The sequence below is a fragment of the Dinoponera quadriceps genome, unplaced genomic scaffold, assembly GCF_001313825.1.
Source record: "Dinoponera quadriceps isolate SergipeBrazil2010 unplaced genomic scaffold, ASM131382v1 scaffold1739, whole genome shotgun sequence".
Lineage (NCBI taxonomy): Eukaryota > Metazoa > Arthropoda > Insecta > Hymenoptera > Formicidae > Dinoponera > Dinoponera quadriceps.
In genome coordinates this window covers 42007-68595 of record NW_014555955.1, presented here as the reverse complement: position 1 = coordinate 68595, position 26589 = coordinate 42007, and the positions used below count along the sequence as shown (strand labels likewise).

At 36.1% G+C, this 26589-nt stretch overlaps 2 protein-coding genes across 4 annotated transcripts in view; one reads left to right on the top strand and one right to left on the bottom strand.

The window, feature by feature from the left end:
* LOC106746142 overlaps positions 1 to 26589 on the bottom strand; it is a 37125-nt gene that overhangs the window by 2184 nt on the left and 8352 nt on the right. The window contains exons 2-14 of one of the 2 annotated variants that reach the window (XM_014622381.1): positions 14103 to 14550; positions 13011 to 13982; positions 12568 to 12832; positions 9055 to 9268; positions 8694 to 8927; positions 8263 to 8394; positions 7969 to 8168; positions 7780 to 7900; positions 7342 to 7451; positions 5148 to 5332; positions 4444 to 4916; positions 1606 to 2346; positions 766 to 887 (exon numbers count right to left, since the gene is read on the bottom strand). In XM_014622381.1, the coding sequence (XP_014477867.1) occupies positions 766 to 887; positions 1606 to 2346; positions 4444 to 4916; positions 5148 to 5332; positions 7342 to 7451; positions 7780 to 7900; positions 7969 to 8168; positions 8263 to 8394; positions 8694 to 8927; positions 9055 to 9268; positions 12568 to 12832; positions 13011 to 13982; positions 14103 to 14550 (4217 nt within the window). Of the gene's footprint in view, positions 1 to 765; positions 888 to 1605; positions 2347 to 4443; positions 4917 to 5147; positions 5333 to 7341; positions 7452 to 7779; positions 7901 to 7968; positions 8169 to 8262; positions 8395 to 8693; positions 8928 to 9054; positions 9269 to 12567; positions 12833 to 13010; positions 14551 to 26589 lie in introns of both variants that reach the window. The other variant, XM_014622380.1, reaches the window with a different exon arrangement.
* On the top strand, positions 9581 to 12749 carry LOC106746147. 2 transcript variants are annotated; one of them, XM_014622391.1, is made up of 8 exons: positions 9581 to 9925; positions 10087 to 10330; positions 10478 to 10670; positions 11380 to 11513; positions 11613 to 11798; positions 11891 to 12060; positions 12196 to 12323; positions 12677 to 12749. In XM_014622391.1, exons 1-7 carry the CDS (start codon positions 9912 to 9914, stop codon positions 12320 to 12322), a joined length of 1068 nt encoding a protein of 355 aa, XP_014477877.1. In that variant the 5' UTR covers positions 9581 to 9911; the 3' UTR covers position 12323; positions 12677 to 12749. The 2 variants fall into 2 exon arrangements, with proteins under 2 accessions (XP_014477877.1, XP_014477876.1); XM_014622390.1 differs by lacking the exon at positions 12677 to 12749 and having other exon boundaries at positions 9582 to 9925; positions 12196 to 12431.

Here is a 26589-nt window from a genome sequence, read left to right as displayed (position 1 = left end):
TGTATATATATATATATATATATATATATATACACACACACGCAAAAGTGACGTGTTCTCGAAGTGGAAAATGAAAATTAATAAACGACGCAGATGTAGAAGTGAAAGAAATCGAAGTCGCATAATAACTAACTAAACCGAGACAATATGCGCGCGCAACCGAGTCGATAATTAATTACAATCAGTAGTAAAAAGTCGAGACAATAATGAATTACTACAGAGCAAATCGTAGATACATATAAGAAGGATCCAATCTACAAAGTTGTAATTTTTGAGATTTTATTACCGGTGAGTAGCTTGTACGTCTTTCTATATAAAACAAAGGGATTCAAGCCTTATGGGCACTTAAAATTAATCAAGAAACTATTTTTATTTCCTACTACTTGTACCATTTTTTACTACCATTTTTTTTTACTTTTTTGCATCTTCTTTAATGGCCAATTTTTAATGGTTAAGCTTGTCAATGAACACCTTTAAAGAGAAGAAAATATATATGCTTGACTTCTTGAATGATCGTGAAGAACTTCCGTGTTATTTATATTTTTTAAATTATGTATTAAGTTTTCATCTTCATTTTTCTCGAAACGTTCTTACGAAACGTATTCGATGTGAATTGGATTCTTCTTGCATAACTATTGTCAAATGACATACACGTGTACAATGGACACAAATTTCTCGTTTTTAAACAACTTCGCAATAAATAGAAGATACCTCGTTGCGTAACACATGTTAACGAAATTCTATTGCATTAATTAACATATTTACATGGATTTTCTGTAGTACAGTGAACATAGCTTGGCTCGGTGAATCCCGGTCTCGTAAGCTCCGTGTACCGTTGAGAAGTAACGGTCATGTGTAGCCTCGCCGGCTAACATTAGGACCGGAATCTGTTACATTTATAAAAGAGAAAAAAAAATCACTTAAATACGTCATAAAATCAATCTTTTTTTGGTCAATTGTAGCTTTATGTTGGCTATAGCGAAATGATGAACAAAAGCTTAAAACATTCGCACAGTTGTGAAATAATTGGTCTGTTCTTTTCAGCTGAACTAGCTGTACTGGTTCGAGAAATATAGAGTTCGAGAAATATGAAGCGTGAGAATCACGTATGTACGCTTCAATGTTCATGTAAATTTCTTGAACTAGTGCAGTTAGTTCAATTAAAAAGGACAGACCAATTGTTTAAAGCTCAGCTAACTCTCGGCAGTCATATTAGTTTATGATGTCATGGGCGAGAAATAACATGCAGTACGTTTTTTGCGGCATATAGCTTTATCTTTCGGGTTTCTCTAAAATAAAAAAAAAAACAAGTTTCGTAATCCGGAAACCTGTGAAATATGCGGCAAAGAAGTGCAGTAAGTTTGCGACATATAACTTTATCTTTTTAGTTTTTTCTAAAAGACATAATAGTTTCGTAATTCTGAAACTTGTAAAATATGCGGCAAACTGAGATATCTCAGTTTGCCGCTAGCTTATGGCGTCATAAAATTAATATGGTTATCCGAGAACTGAGCCTTAATACGAAATTTTTGGGAGGATTGCGAAGCCTCAGAGTAAGGAACAAAAACTCAGACCTCTCGGAGATGTCTCGCGCAATAATCTCACCTGGGTGAAGGGTTCGTCTTTCACTTCCGCCCAGATCGGCTCGGACAACGTGCACGTCGATACATCTTCGTTCTCGCAGCTTGTTGTAATGTTACAATAACCACCTCTAATGTACTCATTAGCGTACCACTTGCTTCTGAAACAATCCGTCGGCGGTGGAATCGAACGATTCATGTATCGCGACAACAACGCCGTGACATGTAATCCGATCGTCACTTCGGGGATACTTTCGATAGCGCGTGCTCCTTCCCCCGAGATCCATCCTACCAATATAGACGTGTGATTTGGCAGAACATCGAATCCTGTGATATTCTTAGTCCACTGTGGCAATGGTGGCATCTCAGGCCGGTCGTGGATCGGCAATATTTGGAAGCCGGTCACGGGAGCGTACCACCAGGGGTGATCATAACGCAGGATGATCTTGTTGACCACCCCGAAACCGAGATTCTTGATGGCGCACCTCATACGGAACGGTAACGGTGGGTGAAACATCTTCTCATGGCAGCTCTTGAGAACACCGAGCGAGCAGGTGACGATCACGGCGTCACATAAGATTCGCTTATCTTCGCGGGTTCTTACGAGGATCGCTGAATCCCTCTGAGAGGGGATGGAACTGCGCCAGTGAATGGATTCTACGGGACAGTTCAGCCGAAACTTATCCAAGGCTATGTCCTTGCCGAGACTGTCCAATAATGATACGTAACCTTCCTTGAACATCTGGTACTTGTCCTTGCCGGCGATCTACGGAAGATCGATGTCGTTATCACTACTGTCGTTCAGAGTGTCTACTCAAACCTCAGAAAAAAATTCTCTGAGAATTCTGTGGCTTCCCGGGTTTATTAAAAATTTATTAAAACTTTATTAAAAATTCCAAGTAAAATGAAAGTATTTTTAAATACATCTTGCAAATGAATATATACTTATTGTGCAAAGTCCTTAAAATTTTCTACTCATAAAAGTTTATAAATCATAAAATAAAATAAAGTATCGCTAGAGTTCCAATGATTAAATTTTTAAAATTTTGGAAGAAATTATAAAACTCTAAAAAAATTAATATTTTATATTGCATCAATTCTCAATTTTCAAATTTTATTTTAAAACATTACTAGCAAAAAAATTATATAATACATAACCGATACAAAAAACAAAAATTTGAATATTGAATTAGTCGTAAAATCAGTGTGCTCCAAATATCAGAGCATAATTAAACATTTAAATTATTTATGTAGATATATAACAAAAAAGAATCTATTATAAACATAAAAGAAATGTTAATATTTAAATATTAAGTAGAAAATTAAAAAATCTTAAATGTATATATACACAGAATATTAATAAGTCTATGACTTATATAGCGCTATTCTTTACTAATTGAAATTAATCAAAAATCAAGTAGAAAAATCCAGAACTATTTTTTTACTATGATTTTTAATGAAGAAAATATTAAGCAAAATTCAGTAAATCACACAATATTTGTCTATGAATGACATGCTATAATATAGCTTGCAGTCAAATGTCCATTTAAAATGTCCTGATTTTTAATAAAATTCCCTGAGAATTCCCTGAATTTCCAGATAAAAACAAATTTCCTGCGAATTCCAGGTTTTCCAGATTTTTTCAAGTAATAGACAGCCTGTTGTTTTTATAGTTAATACATATCCCAGTAAATACAAATATATAACGATTACATTGTTGCAATATAACGAAATGTAACATGTAATATAACGTAAACGTTGCAAGCAATATACATATTAGTTGTAATTTTCTATTTATTTGAAGTTACAGTTATATAAATATAATTGGATTGGATTGGAATATAAATTATCTGTTTTCTTGCAATTATAGGTATATAATTGATTGCGACGGTTATAAGTTGTCCATCAAGTGTCAATTAAAGATTTGCGTCATCGCTTTGATTGTTCTTGTATGACGACATCAGAAGCGAAAAATCGCATGCCAAGATATTTGCGGTATACGTGAAGATAAAAAAATATATGCACAAAATGACACTCGTAATTGATTCAACATTTGTTGTAAAATTAACGTAACAAAAATCATGAGAAAAGATAAGTTAAAAATGTAAGTTGCACTAATTTTCGACTATTTATTAATCTTTGAGGTTAAAGGAAAGCGTCCGGATAATTTATTCACTCCCATCACTATAAATGATAATTCCGCGGGAGAGACTGTTACCACCCAGTGAACATCAACTAACAATAACACAACATCAATGTTATAATTTCCTACTCAACAATATAAATGCGATATAACGCGCGTGTTGCGGAATAGTTATGTTGTTGAGTAAGAAATTATAATATTGGTATTATGTTACTGTCAGTTTATTTAGTGTTCACTGTGTATTGACGGTAATTGCTGTTGATGCAAAAATGTGCCACTTCATTAAAAGAGTGGATATCACGAGTTTCACCGTATCATGATCACCGTTTTCATAAACGTCAACACATCATATTTTAAGTATGAGAAACGGATGTTATCTAACGAACGATTTGACCCCTCTACATATAACAAATATTATCTAACATAGAAGTAAAGCAAACATTACATTTGTTATATAATGTGTTATATTTAAGTTATATCGCTTTATTAGTTATTCTGTGTCATATAACTCGCAAATAAAATAATATAATAGTTTTAAAACACAGTTATATTGTGCACGCAAACTCGACTATATCAACATAAATAAGATGTGATGATCGTTACATTACGTGTTACTCTTATATTATTTATCAGTTATATTTTGTCTGTGCTTGCTGGGTATATTATAATATTATTTAGTTTCTTAATGCGTAGTGTTTAATGAATGAATGTCAAGTTTACCTCATACTGTCCCCACATCTTCACGGACAAATCGTACATCGAATCACAGCTGTTGTCCACTTGAAGATACCGCATTTTAAAATCGAAGATCTCCTCCTTCATTCTTCTAACTGGCGGAGGATCGTTACATTCGGACAAATACTTGTCGAAGTTCTTTCTCACGTAGGTACCGACACTCTCACCGTCGGATATTTTCTCAATCTTCTGCTTGAAAAATTGCTCACTGCTGTGCAGAGCGTCGTGTATGGCATCGTTGACGTCACACGCCAAGACTGTGCCCGACGAAATTGTACATCCATTATCACGTAAGTACAATCCTTCGCCGTCCGTGCCAAAGAAACGTGACAGTAAGTCCTTCTCGCGGCAATATTCTGCCAGCTGGCTCTGGTCACCGTGCAGGTATTGCGCCCCGAGTTCTATCCAGCCGTCATCCAGTTGAACCGAATGAATCCTGCCTCCGATTCTATCTTCAGCTGTGAAATATACGAGGATAATTCGATACATTTTATTTCGCAGTTATCATCAGTTATTAGATAGAGCTATAGAAGAGAATCTACTGGTGAAAATTTCAGATCATCGATTCGTACAACCATTTTCAGCCAAGTAGTTTCAAACAGGCAAAAACTTCGCATTATTATGTGCACATAGATGTTACGAGGCAATGAGAGAATTGTATTGAATTCTTAATAAATATTTTACGATACCCTCGAGGATAATGAAGTCCAATCCTGCATTCTGTAGTGTTCTAGCTGCAGCGATGCCTGCGATTCCTGCGCCTACTATCACAATTGTCGTCCTCTCATTGTACGCATCGTACATCGCCTGCTCATTCTCGCCTATATGTATGTTGTTGACGTTGTGGACCAGTTGATCTAAGCAATCGCGCGTTCTACGTCAATTAGTTAATTTATAAAATATCAGGTGAACCATCGCTCATTCTGTTTCTGTGATCTTGTAAGTTATTAATATGCAATTAATACGTATTTATTCGTATAAAACTTTGCAGTTGCGCATTCTGCAACGATTGGCATAAGATCTTAACTGTTCCTGTTATACAAGTCGGGTTCCAGCTAAAGTCAGTTCGCCAACAATATTATTTATTTTATTTAACCGTCGACAAAACGGACTAACAAGCGGCAAGACATCAATACACATCAAAGTGTCGTTTAAATTTTCTTCTCACTCAAAAATTGTAACGTTACATTGTAGTCGACTATATCTGTCGTATTTCTCTCGAACATCTATGCGTATGAAGTAGCTTTCCCGCTAGTGATCCAAATCCAATGGACGATGGAAATCTATATCTTCACAATTCCTCGAAAATTATCCGCCTTCGCTCCGTTAATTTCATATTTCTATCCGTGTTTTTCTATCCCGTTATTTTGTTTTTGTCGTCGCTATTGTCTTTACAGCTTTTATATTAAGGAAGGAGTAATACAATAGAAAGCATTGACGACGAATCTCATTTGAATTCTTCAGATAATGCGTTTGACGAAGATAATAATGTAATATCTATGTAATATGTATAATAGTGTTACTGTGATAAGATAATGATAGTTCAAGAGGTGATAATGAGCTATTCCGAAAGTGAGATAGACAAAACACAAATGCAAAACATACAATGATAGAATCGAGTTTACTGCTTGACGCAATTTGCACATGCCGTGCAATAAAGACAACATGTGTTACCAAAGATAACCTCTTCAAGAAGATCACAGATTGTTGAACCTATATAATATATCCGTATTAAGTCCTTTCCAGTCCTTTTTATATTTTTCAACAAATTGCTCGTAAAAATCCAAGGCTAAAGTTGAAGACATTGTTTCTTTTTTGTTAAATTGAGGAAAAGTATCTTTATAGGCACACCATTTTTTTTAAACAAACGTGTTTATAGGTAAAATATAATTGCACAAGGCAACTTTTATTGTGTTGTTCGTTCGAAGATAATGACTGCAAAGTGTTTACAGTAATGAATATTTTACTATAGACGACATATTTAACTGTCAACTACATTATTTCATATATTCTCGGTATAAGATTTACGAGTAAATTCTCAAGTACGAATAATATCTTACTTTCCTCTTACATAACAGTAAGTTATTCTCAATGATACGCGTTATATATTTATAATTATCTTACAATCTTTAAAATACGCTCTTTGTACAAAATTCTCTCTGTCATCTTACAAATAAGTTCCATGATCGTCCATGCTTTTAAGATACCTGTTGTAGTCATCGCAAGTTGCAAGCGTATTTTATAGTTTACCGTAATCCGTTCGTTACGCGGGATGTGTAGTTAGAGATGTGAGTTTACCCGCCTAAGAAAGAGCATGCACAATCAATAAAAATATAATTGCAAAACCATATCTGCAAGATTTGAAGCCAGCGGATGCGACAAATTCGAAAACAATAGCAATGTAAAGAGAGAAACCTTCCATTTTACTTGCAAGTTTCATGCAAAATTAAATATCTACAACCAAAATATACTAACAAGCAGAAAGCAACACGCGAAATCATGCAATGCTGGCGAAAAAAGATCGTTAGAGTTTTTGCAACGCATTATGTCTCTTGTAAATTATAGAGTCAATACTTCAGTCCCTTCTTCGTTCAATTTCAGATTTGAAAGTAGAAAGTGTTCGTAGAATTTTTTGAAAAAAAAATGTGTAGATCTCACAAGCAATGAAAGAAAAAAAAAGAAGTGGAAGAGATGTAAAAGAGAAGATCTCAACGGAGTTCTTTTAAGTAATTTCACAAGAATCTTGAGATGCAAATCCAAGTTTTGTAAAACGAATATTGAAGTGAGATAACTCAAACGGCCGTTTTATCAAACATTATCACATTATGTTTTTGCGCAGTTAATAACAGGCTTCAAATATTGCTTTATTAAATATAATCTTACCTCTGATTGAAATCAAGTAAACGATTTGCTTCGCGGAAACCAGTTTCCACAGCACCGTGCACAGTGGAATAATAATGATCGTGTGTGGCTTCTCCGGCGAAAAGAATTACCTAATATCATAATTGTATGTATTGTTCTTTGAAGGTCAACAGTCTCTCAAAATAGCATTTAATCGACCATGCCAACACTTAATAGTCACATGAGAGAAAAAATATATGAATAAGGCAAAAGTGAGGAAAAAAAACCAATATCTCTCGGACGTTATCGACGGTATCACCTACATATTATAATCCATAATGATGCATTTGTTTTGGAGTGTTTGTAGTTAATCTTGTATGATTGAACGGACAGTCGAGAAAAAAATAAGATTTAATAATAATGTTATAAGCATTAATATTGCTAAGAAAAAAAATGTTACGTATTGCAATCATTACTAACGGGCTTTCCGTTCATTACAATTGGTTCAGCCAAATCGCTCGGTTTTACATTCAGGTCTTCGGTATTCATGCCTTGAAAGGTATATGAGCCTTGAAAATGTTCGTCTGTGAACCATTTGGACCTAAGAATTCAAAAAGGGAAACGATTAGTACTTTCTTTCGAGAATAATTAATTATGACAGGAAATTACCTCAGTATCTTTATTGGCTGTACAATGTTATAATATTTCCCGACTGATTCGTACAATAACCAATACAATCCATTGGTCACTTCAGAGTCCGATAAGGTTTCCATGTATCTAGCATACTTGCCAACAATCCAGGCACACAGAATGCGCGGCTGATAATCAACGGTGTAAAAGGAGAACACGTCACAGAGCCAACGGTATTCCTGAAAAACAAGGGATTAACGAAATTGACGGAACAATGAACGTATGAAAGTGAAAGACGTCTTTTTCAACCTGATTGCACTTGAATATACATACTTCGCCGTATTTTTGCAAGAACAACTTCTTATTCTCCTCGAGGCAGACCAAATTGATGGCGACGGTATCTTCTGACCACCATTTGTGTGGAAATTCCATGAAGATCTTGTCGGCTGTTCCGATACATAGTCCCTGATAGAACGATATTAACACACACACACACATACACACATATATATATATATATATCACGCATAATTTTTCTTTTCATGAAACTGTCATTGATTTTATTTACACGGCAACATTAATCCGATTTAATAACTACCGTAGTTAATGAACTCTTGCACTTAATTGGAATATATTTTTAAAAAGATATACTAATCTAAAAGGATATACCAATCAGATACAAGACTTCATTAACTACGAAACTGTTACTAAATCGAATTAACGTTGCCGTATAAACGCAGTGATAAATGAAACTTTCGCTATACCCTTATCGCGCATTTTTTTCTCGACGGCAAAGATGGCACGAACATTGTGGAATGTTTCTTCTTTAAGACACCGAGAGACCCAGTGAAAATAACATGCGACGCGATGTACTTCCAACCGTCACTGGTCGTCACTATGACGCCTTCCTCGGAACTATAGTCAATAGTTGTCACGACTTTATTAAACTCTATCTTCTCCATCACTGGCAAGCTATTCTCTGCATTCGGAATCTTTTTCTATGGATATTAATAAAAAACAAAGATGACTATAGAAAATATTAAGGGAAAAATTTACTTGAAACAATAATATTAAGATACTTAGTATTACATTTTTGGCTCGATAGTATCGAATAATCAAAATTACCATCAAAAGATCGAAGAGAGTTTTGTAACCACGATCCTTCCAATTCTGCACACTATCGCCCTCGCACTCCCAGTAGTCCGCCAAACGTTTGGCGGAAACGTCGGACAATGAGTCGCTGCATTCTACGGAACATTCCACCTTTTGCATCCAAGAGAAAAATTGAGCAGCACGATTGCGACTAACGAAAGGCTTTTCCGAATAACTCTTGTAAAAGCTGCAATCAATGCATCAGCGGATAATATCCGAGAATGAAACACAAGAATATTTATATAAAAAACATCACACGTATAGATAGTAAGCTAGGATTTATTTAGATGATTTCAAATTTTAGATTATTGCTAATTATTAGTGAAATTTTATATGTCTATATTTTGCTTTAGATTTTATATCAATATTTCGTTTCTTTAAATTCGCACTTATATCTCGTTTTAAAGTTATCCTAATAATATTTTGTAAGTTTTATATATATATATATATAACTTACAAATATTATATATATAAAATTAAATTGTGTGTTAAAAGAAGACAGAAATTTGAGCGTGCTCCTCTACGATTCAAACAGCGAGCGGGCAAGAATCAAATGTGAATCATCATCAACCTTGAGCCGAGTCGTAGTGGGGAGGAGACACTGGCTGCCACTAACAGCATATGGCGAGTATTCTGACATGTTCGGGAGGAGTTCATGCTTATAAATTTGGAATGATATTTTGGATGTATTTTCGGGAGTTCTATTTACACTAACATGACGCTTGTGTAACACGCATCGTTCAACAATCCATAGCAGGAGAAATCACAGTAAAAATGGAGCGAGATCGCTTTAATTACTCGTGACAAACCTTAATGAAACTCGCAGCAAAATGTTTGCGCAGAGGTAAGGTTACAACAAGCAACAGTTGTTAAAACTCTCGTGTTAATTTTACACATTGTCATTGGTTTTTCGAGCGACGAGAAGTTTTTTACTCTCACGTGTTCACGTGCTCGCACGTGTTAAGACATCATCACACGAAAATGACAAAGGGCGTGATATTTTAGGAAGATCGATCCGGAGTTGGAGAAACTCAGAAACGAAGTGGATGGTCCGCCGAATTTGGATACTGTCACCTTGAACATCCAGAGAGAGTCGTCGCGCATCCATGCCGCGTACTTATTCGAGCACATTGGCAAAGCTACGCTGCAGAAGCTATGCTTACTCTTAAGTTCCACGGCAACAGGGAAGATCTACAACGGATGGCAGGAGTTTGCAGCGCACATGGGCTTGACAATGGAGCAGATACGTGTAAGATATCCGACGGAATCCGATGCTTGTTGATAAGTATGCACGCTAAATCACACGTATTCGTGTTTCATTCTAAATGGAATATCAATATTAATTATGATGTTAAAATGGAATAATGATACCGTAATATCGTTTCGTTGCGTTCAGTGTATAGACTACGATTTCAAGGGACTGCAAGACCCGACGTACTACGTGCTTCTTACCTACGTGCAGTCTCCGGATGCGACAATGGACAAAATTTTGAGTGCTTTGCAAAAGATAGAGCGGTTCGACGTAATAAGTGAGATTAAGGATTACATGCATAATTTAGCCAGCGCTCTGTCGCAAGATGCCGCCGATGGTTAAGTAAACAGTGGCAGTTATTCTTTTCTAACATAAAAGAATAATAAATCAAATCTGAATGACGAGTATATTAAGACTACAATGGCTGTGTTCAACAGAGAAAGGGCTTTAGCAGAATGGCTGACTTATCGGCTCAAGATAATGTTTTATGCTTTGAGTTTTTTGTCTTTAAATAATGTATAAAGACTGTCTTGTGTCTTGAGTCTTAAACTAAAAAGCTGTTTTGTTTGTTTTGTCTGATGACAAACTGTTGCATAATAAAAAAAAAGGAGAAGGTAAACAAATAATAATTGAGATAAAGATTTCGAGTATAAAGCATAGTCTTAAAATTATAAGTCAACCATTCTGCTGAAATCGCACAATGATTCTTTTATATTTCGAGTCTTAAAAGCTATTTTATTTATAATTGATAATAAACCGCTGTATAATAATAAAAAAAAGTTAAAAAATACTAATTTAGACGAAGATCAAAAGCATAAAACGTTGTCTTAAAAGTACACGTCAGTCGTTCTAAGGGCCAAAGAAACTTCAGTAAGCACTTAATGATTATTATTTGTGACTGGAATATTCTTGACAAATCCAGAAGAATATACCAATCAGAAACAATAATCATTAAACGCTTACTGAGCTACATTTTTTGCTGAACGCAGGCAATGATTATACCTAATTAGTTAGCCTTAAACTAATTATTCCTTTGACGTTTTTAGAATTGGAAATAATTCAACCAACGCATATACCAAGAGCACCATTAGTGTTGAGTCCTATATTGACAGAACAATGCAAGATTGGAGCGGCGAGAGAAAGCGAATCAAGAAGCATACCACAGGATGATCAACAGAAGGTTGTTAAATTTCAAATTAAAGGATTTTCCGAAAACTTGCTGTAAAAGAATAAAAGTTTCTTCGTGTTATTACGTAATCGTGATTTTTTATCGTATCAGCATACTAAACAAAAGTACAGCTGCATAGTCATGCTGACTTTCGCGGGGGACGGTTTAGCGATCGTCGAATGTATCACGAAGATATTCCGATCCAAGCAGCCGCCGATAGGTGTGCTCATATTACAAGAACAAAAGAAAGGCGTTTATAGTCGCGCCGAGGAATTTATTGACGACTGTTTCAAGCAGGTAAGTTGACTCATTCTTGATTAAATTGAGATCACATCCAGGAATTCAACTTGTTCAAACGTAAAAGATCAATGTACCTTTTTATCTTTCAGGTAGATTATATTATACCGATACTAACCAAAGGATACATCGAGATGGTAAATAACCCCGCGAAAGCAAGCGAAAAGATACATAATCATTTGGACACGAAGTACTTGAAGTACATATATTCCTTGTTGAGGTACGAGTATGTGGCGAATGAGTGCTGCAACAATCGCGTAAGGTGCGTGTGTATACGCGCGTATATCTATATCCTCCAATGAAATATTATTCAAATTTCATCGTGAGATTAATGCGGAAATACGTGGGAAGATTAAAACGCATTCTTTTGTTGACTCGCTTTTCCTCCTCTTATCAGATGCATCGTGCCCGATAAGGATGTTTATATTGTCGTTCGAGCGAGCCTACATCCCACACTACAAGCATGGTTTCGTGAAAGTGACATCGATGACTTTGTGAACAATATTCTTCTGCATAAGTTTTGACGTGAGAACCGAAGACGCTTAGGTTCCGATAGAACTAACGGAATAATCTCATCATATGACCGTTATAGTGTATAGTGTTGAAACATGTGCATTTCCCTCTCATGTTATATCTTGTGATATCTTTTAATTACCTCCCATCTCTCATCTCTTTTTATGTTTTGGATTTATCTATTGGTTAATTCCCTACCACGAGACAACCCAACAAATCTATAACTTCAAGCCTGAGAAATAATAAAATTACTCACTTCTCCCTGAAATAATCTCCAAAGGATCCTTCGGTCTCGCCGAGTTCATTAGGTGCTTCTTTCATCATGTTGTAATAAATCGTGAGAGCTTCAATGCTTTCTTCCTTAGGTATCTTTTCACCACTGATGGTGAAAAACTCGTGTTTGCTGGGGTTGAAGAAAGTGCAGAATGAGCCCAGAAGATTATGCTTGGAAGCAAACTCATTTACTATATTTCCTGTCTCACCGTGTACCCATTGAGCTCCAAGATCCACCACGTTACTGCCTAGATTAGAATCTTAAAGTTAGATATTTTTATAAACGGAAAGGTGCATGTTTTATAAAAGGAACGTGCGAGTCAAATACATTATTCTCAAGTAGGATAAAATTACTGCGGACACTTCTGCGGATAAAATTATATTCTGAGTGTATATATGTTCAAAGTTAGAGTGATCGTTATTTACCAAAATTAACAGTGTTTATTCTGCCACCTATCCTATCGTTAGCCTCTAATAGCACGAAATCGTCTACTCCCTCTTGCAATAGTCTTGAGGCAGCTGCGATGCCAGATGCACCCGCTCCAATGATCGCAATTTTTACTTTCTTCATTCTGTCGATGTTATATTCAACGCCGTTTATTGAAAATTTCACCAACTTCTGCTGACTGCACTTTTCTTCTTTTCTTCTCCTTGCTTTCACAGGTATTAATACATTTGGTATGGACACATGTGTCTCGTCTTCGTTTGATAGTGCTAACTGTAAGTGTACTTCTTGAGATATAGAACCAATAGTTGATTTATTCGCTTGGTTACTGGGCTGCTGGTCACTGGGCTTGTTACTGAGTTGGCCACTAGGTGGATCACTGAGCTGGCTACCAGGCGGATCACCAGGCTGCTTACAAGGCTGTCTTGTGAGTTGGTTATTGAGCTTTTCGTTGGAATTTTCACTTAACTTTTTCCCAGCCTGTGAATCGAAATTTGGAGATTCAAATGATTTCTCAGCAGTATTAGCAGTAGCTTCCGATGTAATTAAGTTGCTATTATTTGGTTTACAAATAACTGATGGAGACAAACTTCGACGTGAAATATCAGTTTTATCACTTGAAGTTTTATCATTCAAATAGTTCGTTATATATTCTGTATGAATATTCCTGTGATATGTACTTTCTATTTTATTTATATTTTCTTTCTTTTCTTGTGTTGTATCTTCTGCTTTCTTTTCTTGAGACACGATACTACTTTGATTACTTTTGCTTAAATTCCCAGAATTCAATTGACTAACAATTAGAGAATTTTCTTTAAATTTAGTATCATGTGTTACATTTTTTTCTCCTACAGGTGCAATGATATCACTATGATGCCGAGGTTGAGACAAAGTAACACTGTTATTTGTTTCAGCAAGATACCGTGGACCCAATGAAACTGCTGCAGATGGACCTTCAACAGAGAAAGGCTTTCTTTCTTTATTCTCCTTTTTTATTCTATTATTTGTCCTTGTACTACTTAATGAATGAACAGAATTTACAACATTCTCTTTCAATGGAGTAACCGTCGCACCTCTTACTATCAATGATTGTCCCTTTGGTAACTCAAGATTAATATTGTTATTTGTTTGTGGTTTGATGATAAATGTTAAATCATTGGGGGTTGTAACATTTTCTTGGGACACAGTAAATGTCTGTTCTCTTTTGCTGTGAGATTGTCTGTCTTGAAACTCCCTGTTTTCAATTCTGTTATTATTGTTCAGTATTAACCAAGAATTATTGGAAGTTTGATTTGTTGCAACATTATTACATGCATTTCTTCTTTGATCATTATCGCTTGCTAATGCATCGGAGAATGAAACCCTTCTGCGATATAAAGCAGACAATCTTTTGTTTCTTAAGAACAACTGCCTTCGCAGTGATGCAATAGTATCCTGGTCAGGATCACTTAATGTTTCAGGGTCATCATTTGATCCTTCGATGCTTGATTGATTGACAGCTTGAGCACCCTCTTGTAAATCCTGCATTTGAAATGAAATATATATATATATATATATATATATATATATATATATATATAAGCTACACTTAAATAGGCTTAAATTGACTTGAACTAACAACGATCTGGCTTAGACAGAGCAATGGCTCTGAGTAATGGTTGAGACAGATTAAGTTGTCATAACAGCTCTAACAAGCCAAGAAAAAGTGCCAATATCTGTGTCTTCAATTTTCAGTCGTAGAAGTTTTAGAAAATTCAACATCTCAGAGAACAATATACATCTAAATATTCATTAGTTGATACTTCAGCGATTAAAGAACACGTTTATCGGTGAGCTCAAAGAATATTTTTAGATATTGGAACATTCGCAAATTCTAAAATTTCTACAACTGTAAGCTGAAGAAACGCACATCAGTTCTTTGTCTTCCAAAACGCACGTGTTTCTCCGGAAATCTAATCTTGAGAAATATTTGAAGTAAGCGTATCATCGCTCATTCAATCCAGTAAATTCGATTAATTACGTTTTATTGTGCACAAGGCACGTTTTTCTGAATTTTTATTCAATACTTCGCATCTAAAGTTTACCAGATTTTTAATATCTCTCACAGGCACGCTTGCGAGATAACGCGGTAGCTTTTGGCGAAAAAGGCACACACTCGTGTCTTCATGCGGATCGACAAGTATTACAGGAGGGACGACACGTGACGAAAAAGAGGATCACTCTTAAAAATGAACAAAGAAGTTTTATCTTTTTTTATGTACGGAAAGAAGATATAACAATGCGACTAACTTACCGCTCTGCCCTCTCCTCACGACCTACCGCAACCAACTACGCCTGCGTACGAACACCGTCACTGAATGCATTGAAATGCACCCGGTTTCCACTGATCTTATATACCTATAAGACGAACGCTATCTACTACTGTGTTTTGCTCCCCCCGGATTTACAAAATTCTAGATGGATAACGTGCGCGCTGCACTTTGACCTCTCGCTATCGCCAACCTATCTACTAAAATATTCAGATCTCGAAACGCGTTTGCGCGGGAAATAATTGAATAAAACTTACTTCTTCCGCGGTTCGTTCTTAGGTTGAAAAAAGTTTCTCCATTTACAATTTGATTTTAATGTCAACGATGTGTTCGATTCCGTTTACGAATTGCAATCACGCATTGTAAATGAAAAAGTAAGCTCAGATGTCATTTCGAATTTATTCAAACTTTTATCTATTTATATACATATACCACCGAGTGGTCGAATATCAATCGTATTGCTTATAATCACTTTTTTGTAACGTGTCTTAAAAGTTGGTTATTTCTTAGAACATACAGGTTGATTCATAAATGTATGTCAATATTTCAAAGGGTAAATGTATACACTATAATAAGTAAAAAAATGCCATATAGACATGGAAGAGGAATATTGTTTTGTCTCCTGTGGACTGAAAATGTGTCCACACTAATGGTCGTCATTTTGTTATCTATTACCGAATAACCATTATCGAGAAAGAACTTTGTAGCCGTTATTAAGTTTAGAAAATAACGGACTAAACGGTTATTTTCATCAAGTTACAATTTCATAAAAGCAATAGTGTTTAAGATCCTAATCAACTGTTAAATCGCTATCTAATCGTTCACAACTTGTTCGCTACGCACAGAGAAGATTTCTTTAATTGAAACAAATTTGGAATAGAGCAAACGAAAGTTTGATTTAATAAACAAAATTTGTTCTCAAACAATAAATATCTTTGCGTCAAATAACATATTTCTTTTGTATTTTCATCCAAACATTATAATGATTATCACGAATAATAAATTATTTGAAAGAAGTAACACTATGTTAGAAAAGTATTAAAGAATTTTTGGTTTCAGTGGAGCAATATTTAATATATAACGAAATAAATTTTTTTTTCTGAAAACAAAATATTTCCTTAAAATAATACTGTTTCTTCCATCAAACAACATGATTTACTCTAGTGAAAGAACAATATTTTATTTAACCAAAATGATATTTGATATAAAATTATGTTGTTTATATTAAAAAAAAACTCAAGTCAAATAAACATGTATATTAAATCCAAAGAGACATTTTTCTTTGGATAGGCAGTAATTATTCAAAAATGAATCCTCTAATCGATAACTAAATAACTATCAGGTGACAGCGATTAAAAGTTATGAATATTTTTTTGCTGAACGCGAGCAATATTTCAAGACCGAATAACTATTCACGGGAGCAATAACCGTTTAATTAGTAATAATTGGTTACTTCGGAGTAATAGTTATTATTATAACCGTTTAATAAAAATAACCTTTTAGCCTATCATTAGTCCACACAAATTGTGTGCGACAAAAAAGGTAGCATGTAATAATCATCCCTTATACGCATGCGTCGAAATCATTGATCTATTTCTGAACTTACTTTAAAAGTGCCTTGAATGTGGTTTCTCAGCCAATCAGATGGTTTTTAAGCTACTTCTAGAAACACTTTTATTAATAAAAGTGAATTGAGAATACGGATTACTGTCAAATGATAGTTTTGATGCTTTTTACTATATGGTTAATCCGAATAATTTATCCGAATTGTTCTGGATTTTGAACAATACATCTATATTACTGCACCACAATATAATGTCATTTATGGCAGCTTAACTATTATTCATCACAGCTGAGAAACAAACTGTTTATAACCTAAAACGTCTGTCAATTTCGACGCAAGCGCACAGAGGACGATTATTCCTTTCTATAGTTTGTTCTTTCCCTTTTATACTTTTGTATATTTTTATTTCTTGCAACTAAGGCTGCGTTCCGAAATTCACTGTCAATACTAAAATACTATAATTTCTGTTAGTCCTAGTTTACAATAAGTGTTTTAACCTCAAGCTTTAAGAAATTGACCAATCATAGTTAATTATTCTCTTCACATTCGACTGCGATTGGTCAATTTTTTAAAGCTTAAAACATCTATTATAGACTGGGACTTAAATGGGATCTACAATAAAAATTTAAGCTCTAATTCTTAAGAAATTGACTAATCACAATTGATTATTCTTATAATTGGATTGTTACAACGATGTTAGTGCGTTACAAGTCAACTTATTAGAAGCTCTGAGTAGATGTTTTGTGGTAAAAGTACATAATTATCGATTTTTCCTAACAGAACATCGTTATTATCGTGTTTACAATATAAACGATACTGGTAATGTTCATATCTCTTGTTAGCGAGCTAACATTGTTGTAAGCACGTTCTGAATACGAGTCTATACATATTGGAAATTGCACGGGTATATCCCCACCATGGCGGCAATCGATCAGACAGAAATAGTTGAATTGGTACTGTGCTGTCTCTTTTTAGCATTAATTGTCATGGCTGAAAACATTTGTCTTGACATGGACATGTTTAAATCTATGATGTAGAGTAAAAACTAGTATTAGTTGAATTTATTTTAGACGTTTTCGTATCAAAAGCATCATTCTATCATTTTTTGAAGAAATAAAATTTCTGTGTTTGTATAATATAGTTGAAAGGTAAATGTTGTCAGAATGATTAATACGTTTATTTAATTCATCGAACCATGTGATAGCTATATGTAGTTAGACAAGGATAGCACGATATCCGCTCAACTATCTCTCTCATACAGCTCTGATCGCTCGAACAAAGGCATGCTTATTCCAATATGTATGTAATTCAATGCATGTATTACAGCTTTTCAGTACTGGCAGTATTAGTGGATGTCGGAACGTAGCCATGGATATATTTTCGGTGTCAGCACTCCCCTTTCCTGTCTATGATTCGTATTTTGAATTTTCTCTTATCGATAAAAGTGCCTTAAATGCGGGTTCTTAGCCATTTTATAGGCACTTTTATTGGTAAAAGAGAATTTAGAGAATTTAGAATACAGACCTATATATTCTATATGTTATCTCCGGCAGCCATATTGGTTGCATGATGTTAGAGGTGAGAAATGCCATGCAGTAAATTTCTTATAATATATAGCTTTACGTTTATTTTTTTCTTTGAAGAACATGATAGTTTGATAATCTTGAGAAATATGCAGCAAACTGAGATGTCTGTCCGATATGTCACATAGAATTGTAAAATAATTTCTAAAATAACGGCTAAAATAACATTTTTCAGCCATTCATAGCTATCATGACCGCCTGAGTATAGTTGAAAAATGTACCGTTACTTCAGGAATTATTTCGCAATTCTACATGACATATTGGACAGACATCTCAGTTTGCCGCACATTTTACAGGTTTCAGGATTACGAAATATTATATTTTTCAGGGAGAAAGCATAAAGCTACATGACGTAAAAAATTTACTGTACAGGATGCGGCGCTAGAATCCGGACACGAAGAAGTTTTTTTCAAAAAAACCATTTATTTAAGCCATTATTAAATATACAAAAAAATGCTTTTGTGTACACATATTGAGAGGTTCTTTCGGAGCCTTCTACTCAATATAACCCCCCTGCGCTATTACCCTCTCGATTCGGTCCCTGAAGCGCTTGTACGCGGTCCATGGCCGCAAACGTTGTCTTAATGACGACCCGGAGGAAAGCAACATTGGAATGTCACGACTTATTGGTAACCCTTTCAACAACGCCACACACAATAGTCCAGAAGGTTCAAGGCTGTGAGGAAGTCAGGAGTCCTTAGACCAAAAAAGCTCGACGTGGTTCGACAACCAATTTTGCACCAAGTGACTGATGTGAGTGGATGCGCCATCTTGTTAAAAGATGCACGACCTTCCTGAGGTCATGGCCATCTAGGACTTCACCAATGTGTTCAGGATGTCCATATAAACTTTTTTCGTCACCATTTGACCCTTTTCAAAGAAGCACGACGACATGACGTCTTTGCCGCATATGAATCTTTCTTACTAGGATGGCGGATCCTTTTACAGACTTATCTGAAGCCGTGTGCTTTTAAGCGATGTCACAAACCGTTAATCAGGCATACGCGAAGAACTTCATTATCTCAGATGGTATACGTCCAGCGCACAGACTTTCGATGGTTGTTGTTCTTCGATTATATTCTACACTATTCTTCACGTGTTCTGCCATTTTTAAGTTACGAACATCTTACCTACGTATGTGACCTATTTAGCGCCTCCAGTGAAACTATAATATTGCGAGAATTTCAAATTAAATTTTGTCCGAATTCCAGCACCCCACCCTGTATATCATTTTATTATTTCTCGCTTCTGACGTTATATAATCAATATGGCTACCGAAGATAGCTGAACCTTAAATTGTCAAGTACTTCTTTCTCTTTACTAAGTAAATTTAAAAGTATATTTTATTATAAATTTACTTATTCTAATTTTATCATAATGTCGAGAGTTTCCTCAAAAACTTCGAGCATACGTATGCAGCTTTATCGTAAAAAGTAAATATTAAATATCGGTAGATATTACATTGGTTAATATTAAAATAATTATATAAGATAATTAATAGAAAATTAATTATTCTAAATTCTCCTACATTCTTTTCTGCTAATTATATGAAATATCTTCATTTCCTTTGATTTGTCTCATATAAATCTCATATAATTTTTAAATATATAAATTATAACAGTTCTTTAGGTTATTATCAATTTTTCTAGAAAAGAACTGGAAACAGAAGCAAGACTGAAGCCATTCGGATTTTGCTGTTCCATGGATACTTTTGATCCATTAACAAGATATGACCAACGAACGCTACCTTATAATTCCTCACCAATAACTTCTGTACATGAATGTCCAATATCTAAATTACAAGTTGAATTTTTTATACCCTGGCAAACCCATGAAAAAAGGAAATTTACCAGAATTAGAACATCAATGGTAGGAGACCAACTATTAAAAAGCAGTAGACTGAATTATTTTCAAAGTAATAGAGAGGATGGTTCAGTAAGGTGGTATCTGGAAGATGAAATTGCATTGGCAAAAGATATCTTCTGGATGAAAAGACAGAGAATTTACAATGAGATTTATGATAAAGCAATTAAGATTGCAAAGATAAAACGTGAGTTTTTTCTTTAACATTCTTAAATTAACGAAATTATGTAATATCTATTTCAATTACCATGCGATGATATCAAGATGATATATGAAAATCATGCATGAAAATTATCATAAAACAACTATCTTATGTCTTTTCATTTCAACATGAAAATAAGTCTCATGAATTAATGTTAATTGCAATAAACAAATTTTGTTTATTATCCATAGAAAAAAGTTATGTATCATGTTTGAAATGTCCACGGTGGTATCAAGATTTTTCTCCCAAGCAAGTACGATGTAAAAATATAATGGTCTTCCTTCAATGTAAAATGTTAAGTTAATATGTTTAATGACTCTGGGGAAATTTTGTGAATTTACAGATGAAGAATTTAATGAACCTAGAAAATAAAATGCGTGTTGATTATGAGGAGGCAGTAACAAATAGCACACAAACAATACTAATAACTATTGGTATCATTTCAACATTTTTCAAATTGAGGCCGAGTGTTATAAGACAATTGCAAACGTCGTGCAATTTGGATAGTGTCTGTTTTCTGCAGGAAGTTTACAAAATCTTGACTGGGAATGATTTTCAAGAGGAAGGATACAGTACATTTCATTATATTTTTACTTGTGATAAAGAGGAAAAATTGTAATATGAAAATTTATCAAATAATTCATTTCCCTGACACAGGTTTCTAACAAAATTATTTATTTTGTAGAAAAATTTTACGATTGCAACGAGAGAATAATATTGTCGGCCATTGCATTTTTAACATTGCCAGAGATAGTGATGGAATTGCACAGGAGACTTCCGGGAGTGATTATACCAAGATTGCCACCTAAACGTAGATTTAACTGATTATTACAAATATCATCTAATTGATAACTGAGTTAATAGATATTGTAGTCATTATTAATTTCTCTTTAGCAAAACCACCAGTATGTTTAACAAGACGTAAAAGCAGCTGTCCTTACAAGGAAGAATTGTTCAAGCGTTCTGATTGGGCCGGCTACCGAAATGATTTGCAGCGATGGCGGAAAGAATACAAATTATTACCAGTTCCGAAAGTTAATTTACCACTCACGGAATATAGAAAGTCTTTCATTGATAACGAAGTACCGTTTGAATTCGATAAAAAGAAAGGGAAAAATATTTATGCCGAACATCTTGTAGAAACTAACGTGAAAGAACAACAAATTTTCGATCAGCGAGGTAAAAAACAGTTGGATCGATGAGAAATAGTATTATAAACAAGTATATTTATGGAAGCATCGGTTCATAAATAGATGCGAGGAACGTCGATCAACAAGCGGGATACCGATATGAAAATACCACAAGCAAAGAAAATTTGTACACGAAAGAATCGGAAATTTTCGATGTTCAGCGACCGCCAGACAAGAATAAGAAGTTCGACTTTATGATTACCGGTCTTGGTGAAAAGTCAGCGGTGGTAGAATATAAAATATGCGGTATATAAACTATCGCAATTTCTTACTCTATTCTAATACATGTTATGATAAAGTTTTAATTGAGCACAAAACTTTTGTGCGACTCTAATTTAATTGGAACAAATCATCAGGCATGATGAGACCACCAGGAGCGGGCAAAAAGTCCTGGCTGGGCGGGAAAGAACCTCATTACGTAATAGCCGGCGCATCCGAGGACCCACCGAGTTGTTCTGTGACGTACGAGATTACTGGTGTCGCCGATGTGACACCCGCTAATAGCGACGAGAAGTTTTTTGCGGTTCTGAAGCTCGGCGATGGACCTAAGAAAATTTTCCCCAGCGGCAGAGAACACTTGTCTAGGAACTGGCAGGAGTGGCTGTCCAACGTCGACGAGGAGTTCAGGAGGTTGCGGAAGGAAGCTGATCAGCTCATCAAGAGCGTGCGAGCCACCACGAGGCTCGTGTTTCCAGAGCCCATTTGCGATAGTTGCTGTTCGTGTCGGCAGACCGCGAAGACTCGCGAGAAGCTACGACAAACGAAGACGCCGTATCTGCTGATCGATAACATGCTGAAGAACAAAGAGGAGATCGAGTGAGCAATAATTCTTGTTTCGAATATATCTGAAGTTTTATGTTAAATTTTCTATAAAGCCCGGACTTGTTATAGATGAAAGTCAAAGTTGATAACAATAAGAATGCTCTGGAAATTTAACGATCTAAAGATGTCGAAGGGTATTTTTCGTGGCAGGTATATTGTAGGTTCGATGGTATTGCACTCTCCAGCACCGAGTCCAACAGGCTCGGAGGTCAACCTGTTGGAGATGGTCGCCTCGCAGGATGAAATCAGAACGAACATCATCATCAACGGCGTCACCAACGAGAACGGCAAGACTCAGTATTATATATCAGGTGCTCAGAAGGAGAAGGTACATGTACCATCGCAAATACCTGATCTTCCAGCACTTCAGACCACCGGTCTTCAACCCAGGAATGTGCCACCCTGTGCGTGCGCTATTCGGCAAATGTTCAACAAGGATGTGAGCTCTTCTGTGAGCAAAGACGACATCCCTTGGACGAAGGGTGAAGGATTATGTATGGGGAAGAAGTACAGACCTGACGAACCAGGCGCATACTCCTGCAAGATGTATCCTGGCGACAAATCTTGCAGGCATAATCCTTTCAAGCGGATGATGAAGATAAAAGAGCAAGAGGAAGGAGAAGAAGGAAAGGAAAGGACAGAACCCATCGAAGTGAAGGGACCGATTCAAGTTTCAGAGGAGAAGACTCTGAAGAAGAAAGGTAGATTCATTCCTGATTCGGATTACCCTGCTTACAGCGATCCTTGGGACATAGCACGCACTGCACCATCAGCAAAAGAATTCATAACGGACTATGAGAAGAGCCTGAAGTTGACCTCCCCTTCGTTACCTGCGGTATCCTCATTATCAAAGATGCAGAGAAGGCAAAACGACTCCTCTTCTTCGAGCAAAATATTGAAGAAGTCTGACAAAGACACTGCGGTCAAAGAAATCGATCGAAAAGTTCCTTCTAAAGTATCTTCGAGGTCATCGGCAAAGAGAACTCAAGGAAAAAGAAACAAAGAGAAAAAATATGCGGGGAACATGAACGAGAGGAAGAAAAATGTTCAGATGTCTTCTAAAATAATTACATCGGATACGAAAGATGCAAAACTGTCAAACCAAATTTCCAAGTTCCGAGCGATGGATAAAATGAAGAAGCAACGACGGATTTTATTCCTAACTGACAAATCAGTCAGACAACAGCAATCCGACGAGGCTGACAAAATGCGTAAAAATGCCTTTGTAAAGAAAGATAGGAAAAAAGTTGTAATGAATAGAGCTGACCAAGTCGACGGTCGAAAACAAGAGATGGAGAGATTAAAGACTATGATGAAGACTTACACGGGACTCTTAGGGGATGTCCAGCCAGCGGTGCTCCCGTGGGAACAGCCTTCACCAGTTGAACTGGAAAAAAAATTCGACGATATTTTGATCGATGAAGAGGAGAGCCGTAGAATTTCCAAGGAACCTTGTGGCTGGAGAACGAAGTCGGAACAGGAGTTGCCAGCAAAAAAGACTCTGGTCTATCTCTGTGAACCGGATTATCCTCTGGAGACGGTGGCGGTTCGTCCCGGAGGACGACCATGTCGATGCAGAGAGAACAGGAGCAAGAAGAAAATGCTTATGTACAACGTAAGTGGCTTGATGGATGAGAAGAAGGATGGGAAGAGAACTAGCAAGGCAAACGGAAGGACAAAGTTGAAGGATGAGAACAGGATCATCGACGGTGTCACTTATTTCACGCCGCCCGTCAGTCCTCGAAGAAGCGACGAATACATTCCAGAATACGATCTAGTGGAATCACCGTACGATACATGCGTCGGCGGAGCTATAGATGAAAGTCCGAAACTGTTTCTTGAAGTTGACAAATATTCTGAACCGAAGAATCTAGTAGAGAAGATACAGAAGAAGTCTGAGCCTTGCGGCTGTATTAATCGCACGGACAGAACCGGCATTGTGAAAGGAGATGTGAGTCAGAAGATAAAAATTGAGGAAGCTCGGCAGAAGCTGATGGAATCCAAATCACTAGAGGAAAGATGGAGTATGGCGTTGAAGGATGCGGCACTGATGGAACATTTCACTCAGCCCAAGTATGATGTTTCCTATCGGACGTCCGGCAAGAAGAACAAACGTAGTATCAGGTTAGTGAAAAGTGAAAGATTTATTTAGTGCAATTGCGACCCTGAAATGTTATAGCAAATTCATCGATTGAACTTCGTTCAATGATTTCAACGTATCGAAGAATCCTTTTCCCAAATGCGATTGACAATATTTTTAAGGAATCGATTAATGTCGGTTGTTACAGACCTCTCAGATTGAAGATGGTAAAGCCCGTGTGCGAGTGCAAGTACGAGAGAAAGATCGTGGAGCGGAACGAAGAGAGGGCGAAGTGGAAAGTGCGCCAACAGAAGCTGAAGGCTCTGAAGAAGCAACCGTTTATGCACATAGTCGACACTTCGAGACCGATGGTGCCGGACACGAAATTTATCATATCGGACGTGAAGAGAATCCCGCTAAAGGACGAATACGCGGATGAAGTCAAGTATTGTATCACGGGTGTGGCGGAGAGTTTCACCATGTCGCCGCTTCAGCGAGTAGTCGACGGTCTGAAGATGCACACACCCGTTGTGACGCCGAAACCGAGCAAGGAAGACTTCCGGCGGGACGCTCCACATCGTCATTGGTCACCGATAGACATTCCCCCGGGTCCGTTGCCAAAGAAAGACGCCGCCTTGAAGGAAGAAATAGAACGCAGGAAGAGAGTAAGGAATGAAGCTTTCAGGATGATTTACGGAGAGGACGACAGATCCCGTTTGGAATATCGTGATTGCCCCGAAACGTGCTATAAGAAAAAATCGAAAAGCATAGTCGAGAATAATTCTGAATTGGAGAAGATTAATGTGAATGTAGAGAAGCGAGTGCCTGAGGCATCAATGAAATCGCATTTACCCAGCGCAAAAGAAACTAGCGGTAAGATAAGACGTGGACAAGATATAGCACCTGACAAAGTCGCTGTAGTCTCTCGTGAGAGGATAAAACATCCCGAGGAAACTGTTGGCGGAGGTGGTCAGCAACAAGATGCATTGTATGAGCGAATGATTAAGAGGACGCAAAAGGAGAATGTCGGTGAGACTGGTCGAGTGAACGACGACGACGGTGATGGAAGACATCCAACCGAGAAATTGGATTTAATGACGATCGTGAAGGTATATTTCCATCAATATTTATCATTTAGACATTGAAAAAGGGAATTATGCATTCCAAAATATATACACTTAGGCTGAATTGAAGAAGATGGCCGCGGAAGGATACATATTTGCCAAGTTGCCTGAATGTTACCTCGTGCCACAACTTCAGGATTGGATCATGTACAGGAAGGATATCGCTTTCTCGAAGATCTACAAAAGTACTTTTTACTCGGATATTTGAAGAATCGATTTTTGCAAATTATCTTAAATCTGACCTCTTTCTTAAAATACAAAAATTGTATGTTATCGAGATACGTAGAAAACAACTTAAAAAAATATATATAAGTTCATAAGTATGTATTTCTAAAAATTAGATTGAAGACGATTTGAAATTAAGCCTTACTATTTGTCCATCTTTTTTTCGAACTATCATTTGACTCGTTTTTTCTTGTTTTTGCAGAAGCTTTAATGCAACAGACGTTCTTTGCTTGGATAGGATTGGACATGATGCCACAGCCGAAGATTGAATTATCGTCATTGCGTATGACGAAACGTCAGTTACGAGAACTGACGTATGATCGAGCCGAAGAAATCAAGAAGAAGGTTTATATTAATCATTTACACCAATGCAATTTTCAATATTCGAGATTTTATGCATAAAAAATACTGAATCTGGAATTGCTAACTTTTTAACTTTAATTTCATAGTTTCTTCAATTTTTGACAATCACGTGAAAATTAATTTTGAATATCAAACTAATTATTTAGAGCGATTAATGAACTGCATTTTTAAACAGATTAAAAAGGAGATAGCGATTTTTCACAGCAAAATACGTAAATCGCGTGTTTCCCATGCC

Coding starts and splice junctions, on each gene's coding strand:
- LOC106746147 (XM_014622391.1), top strand. Junction 10,331..10,477: donor TGACAATGGAGCAGATACGT/GTAAGATATCCG, acceptor CGTTGCGTTCAG/TGTATAGACTACGATTTCAA. Junction 12,061..12,195: donor TGCTGCAACAATCGCGTAAG/GTGCGTGTGTAT, acceptor TCCTCTTATCAG/ATGCATCGTGCCCGATAAGG.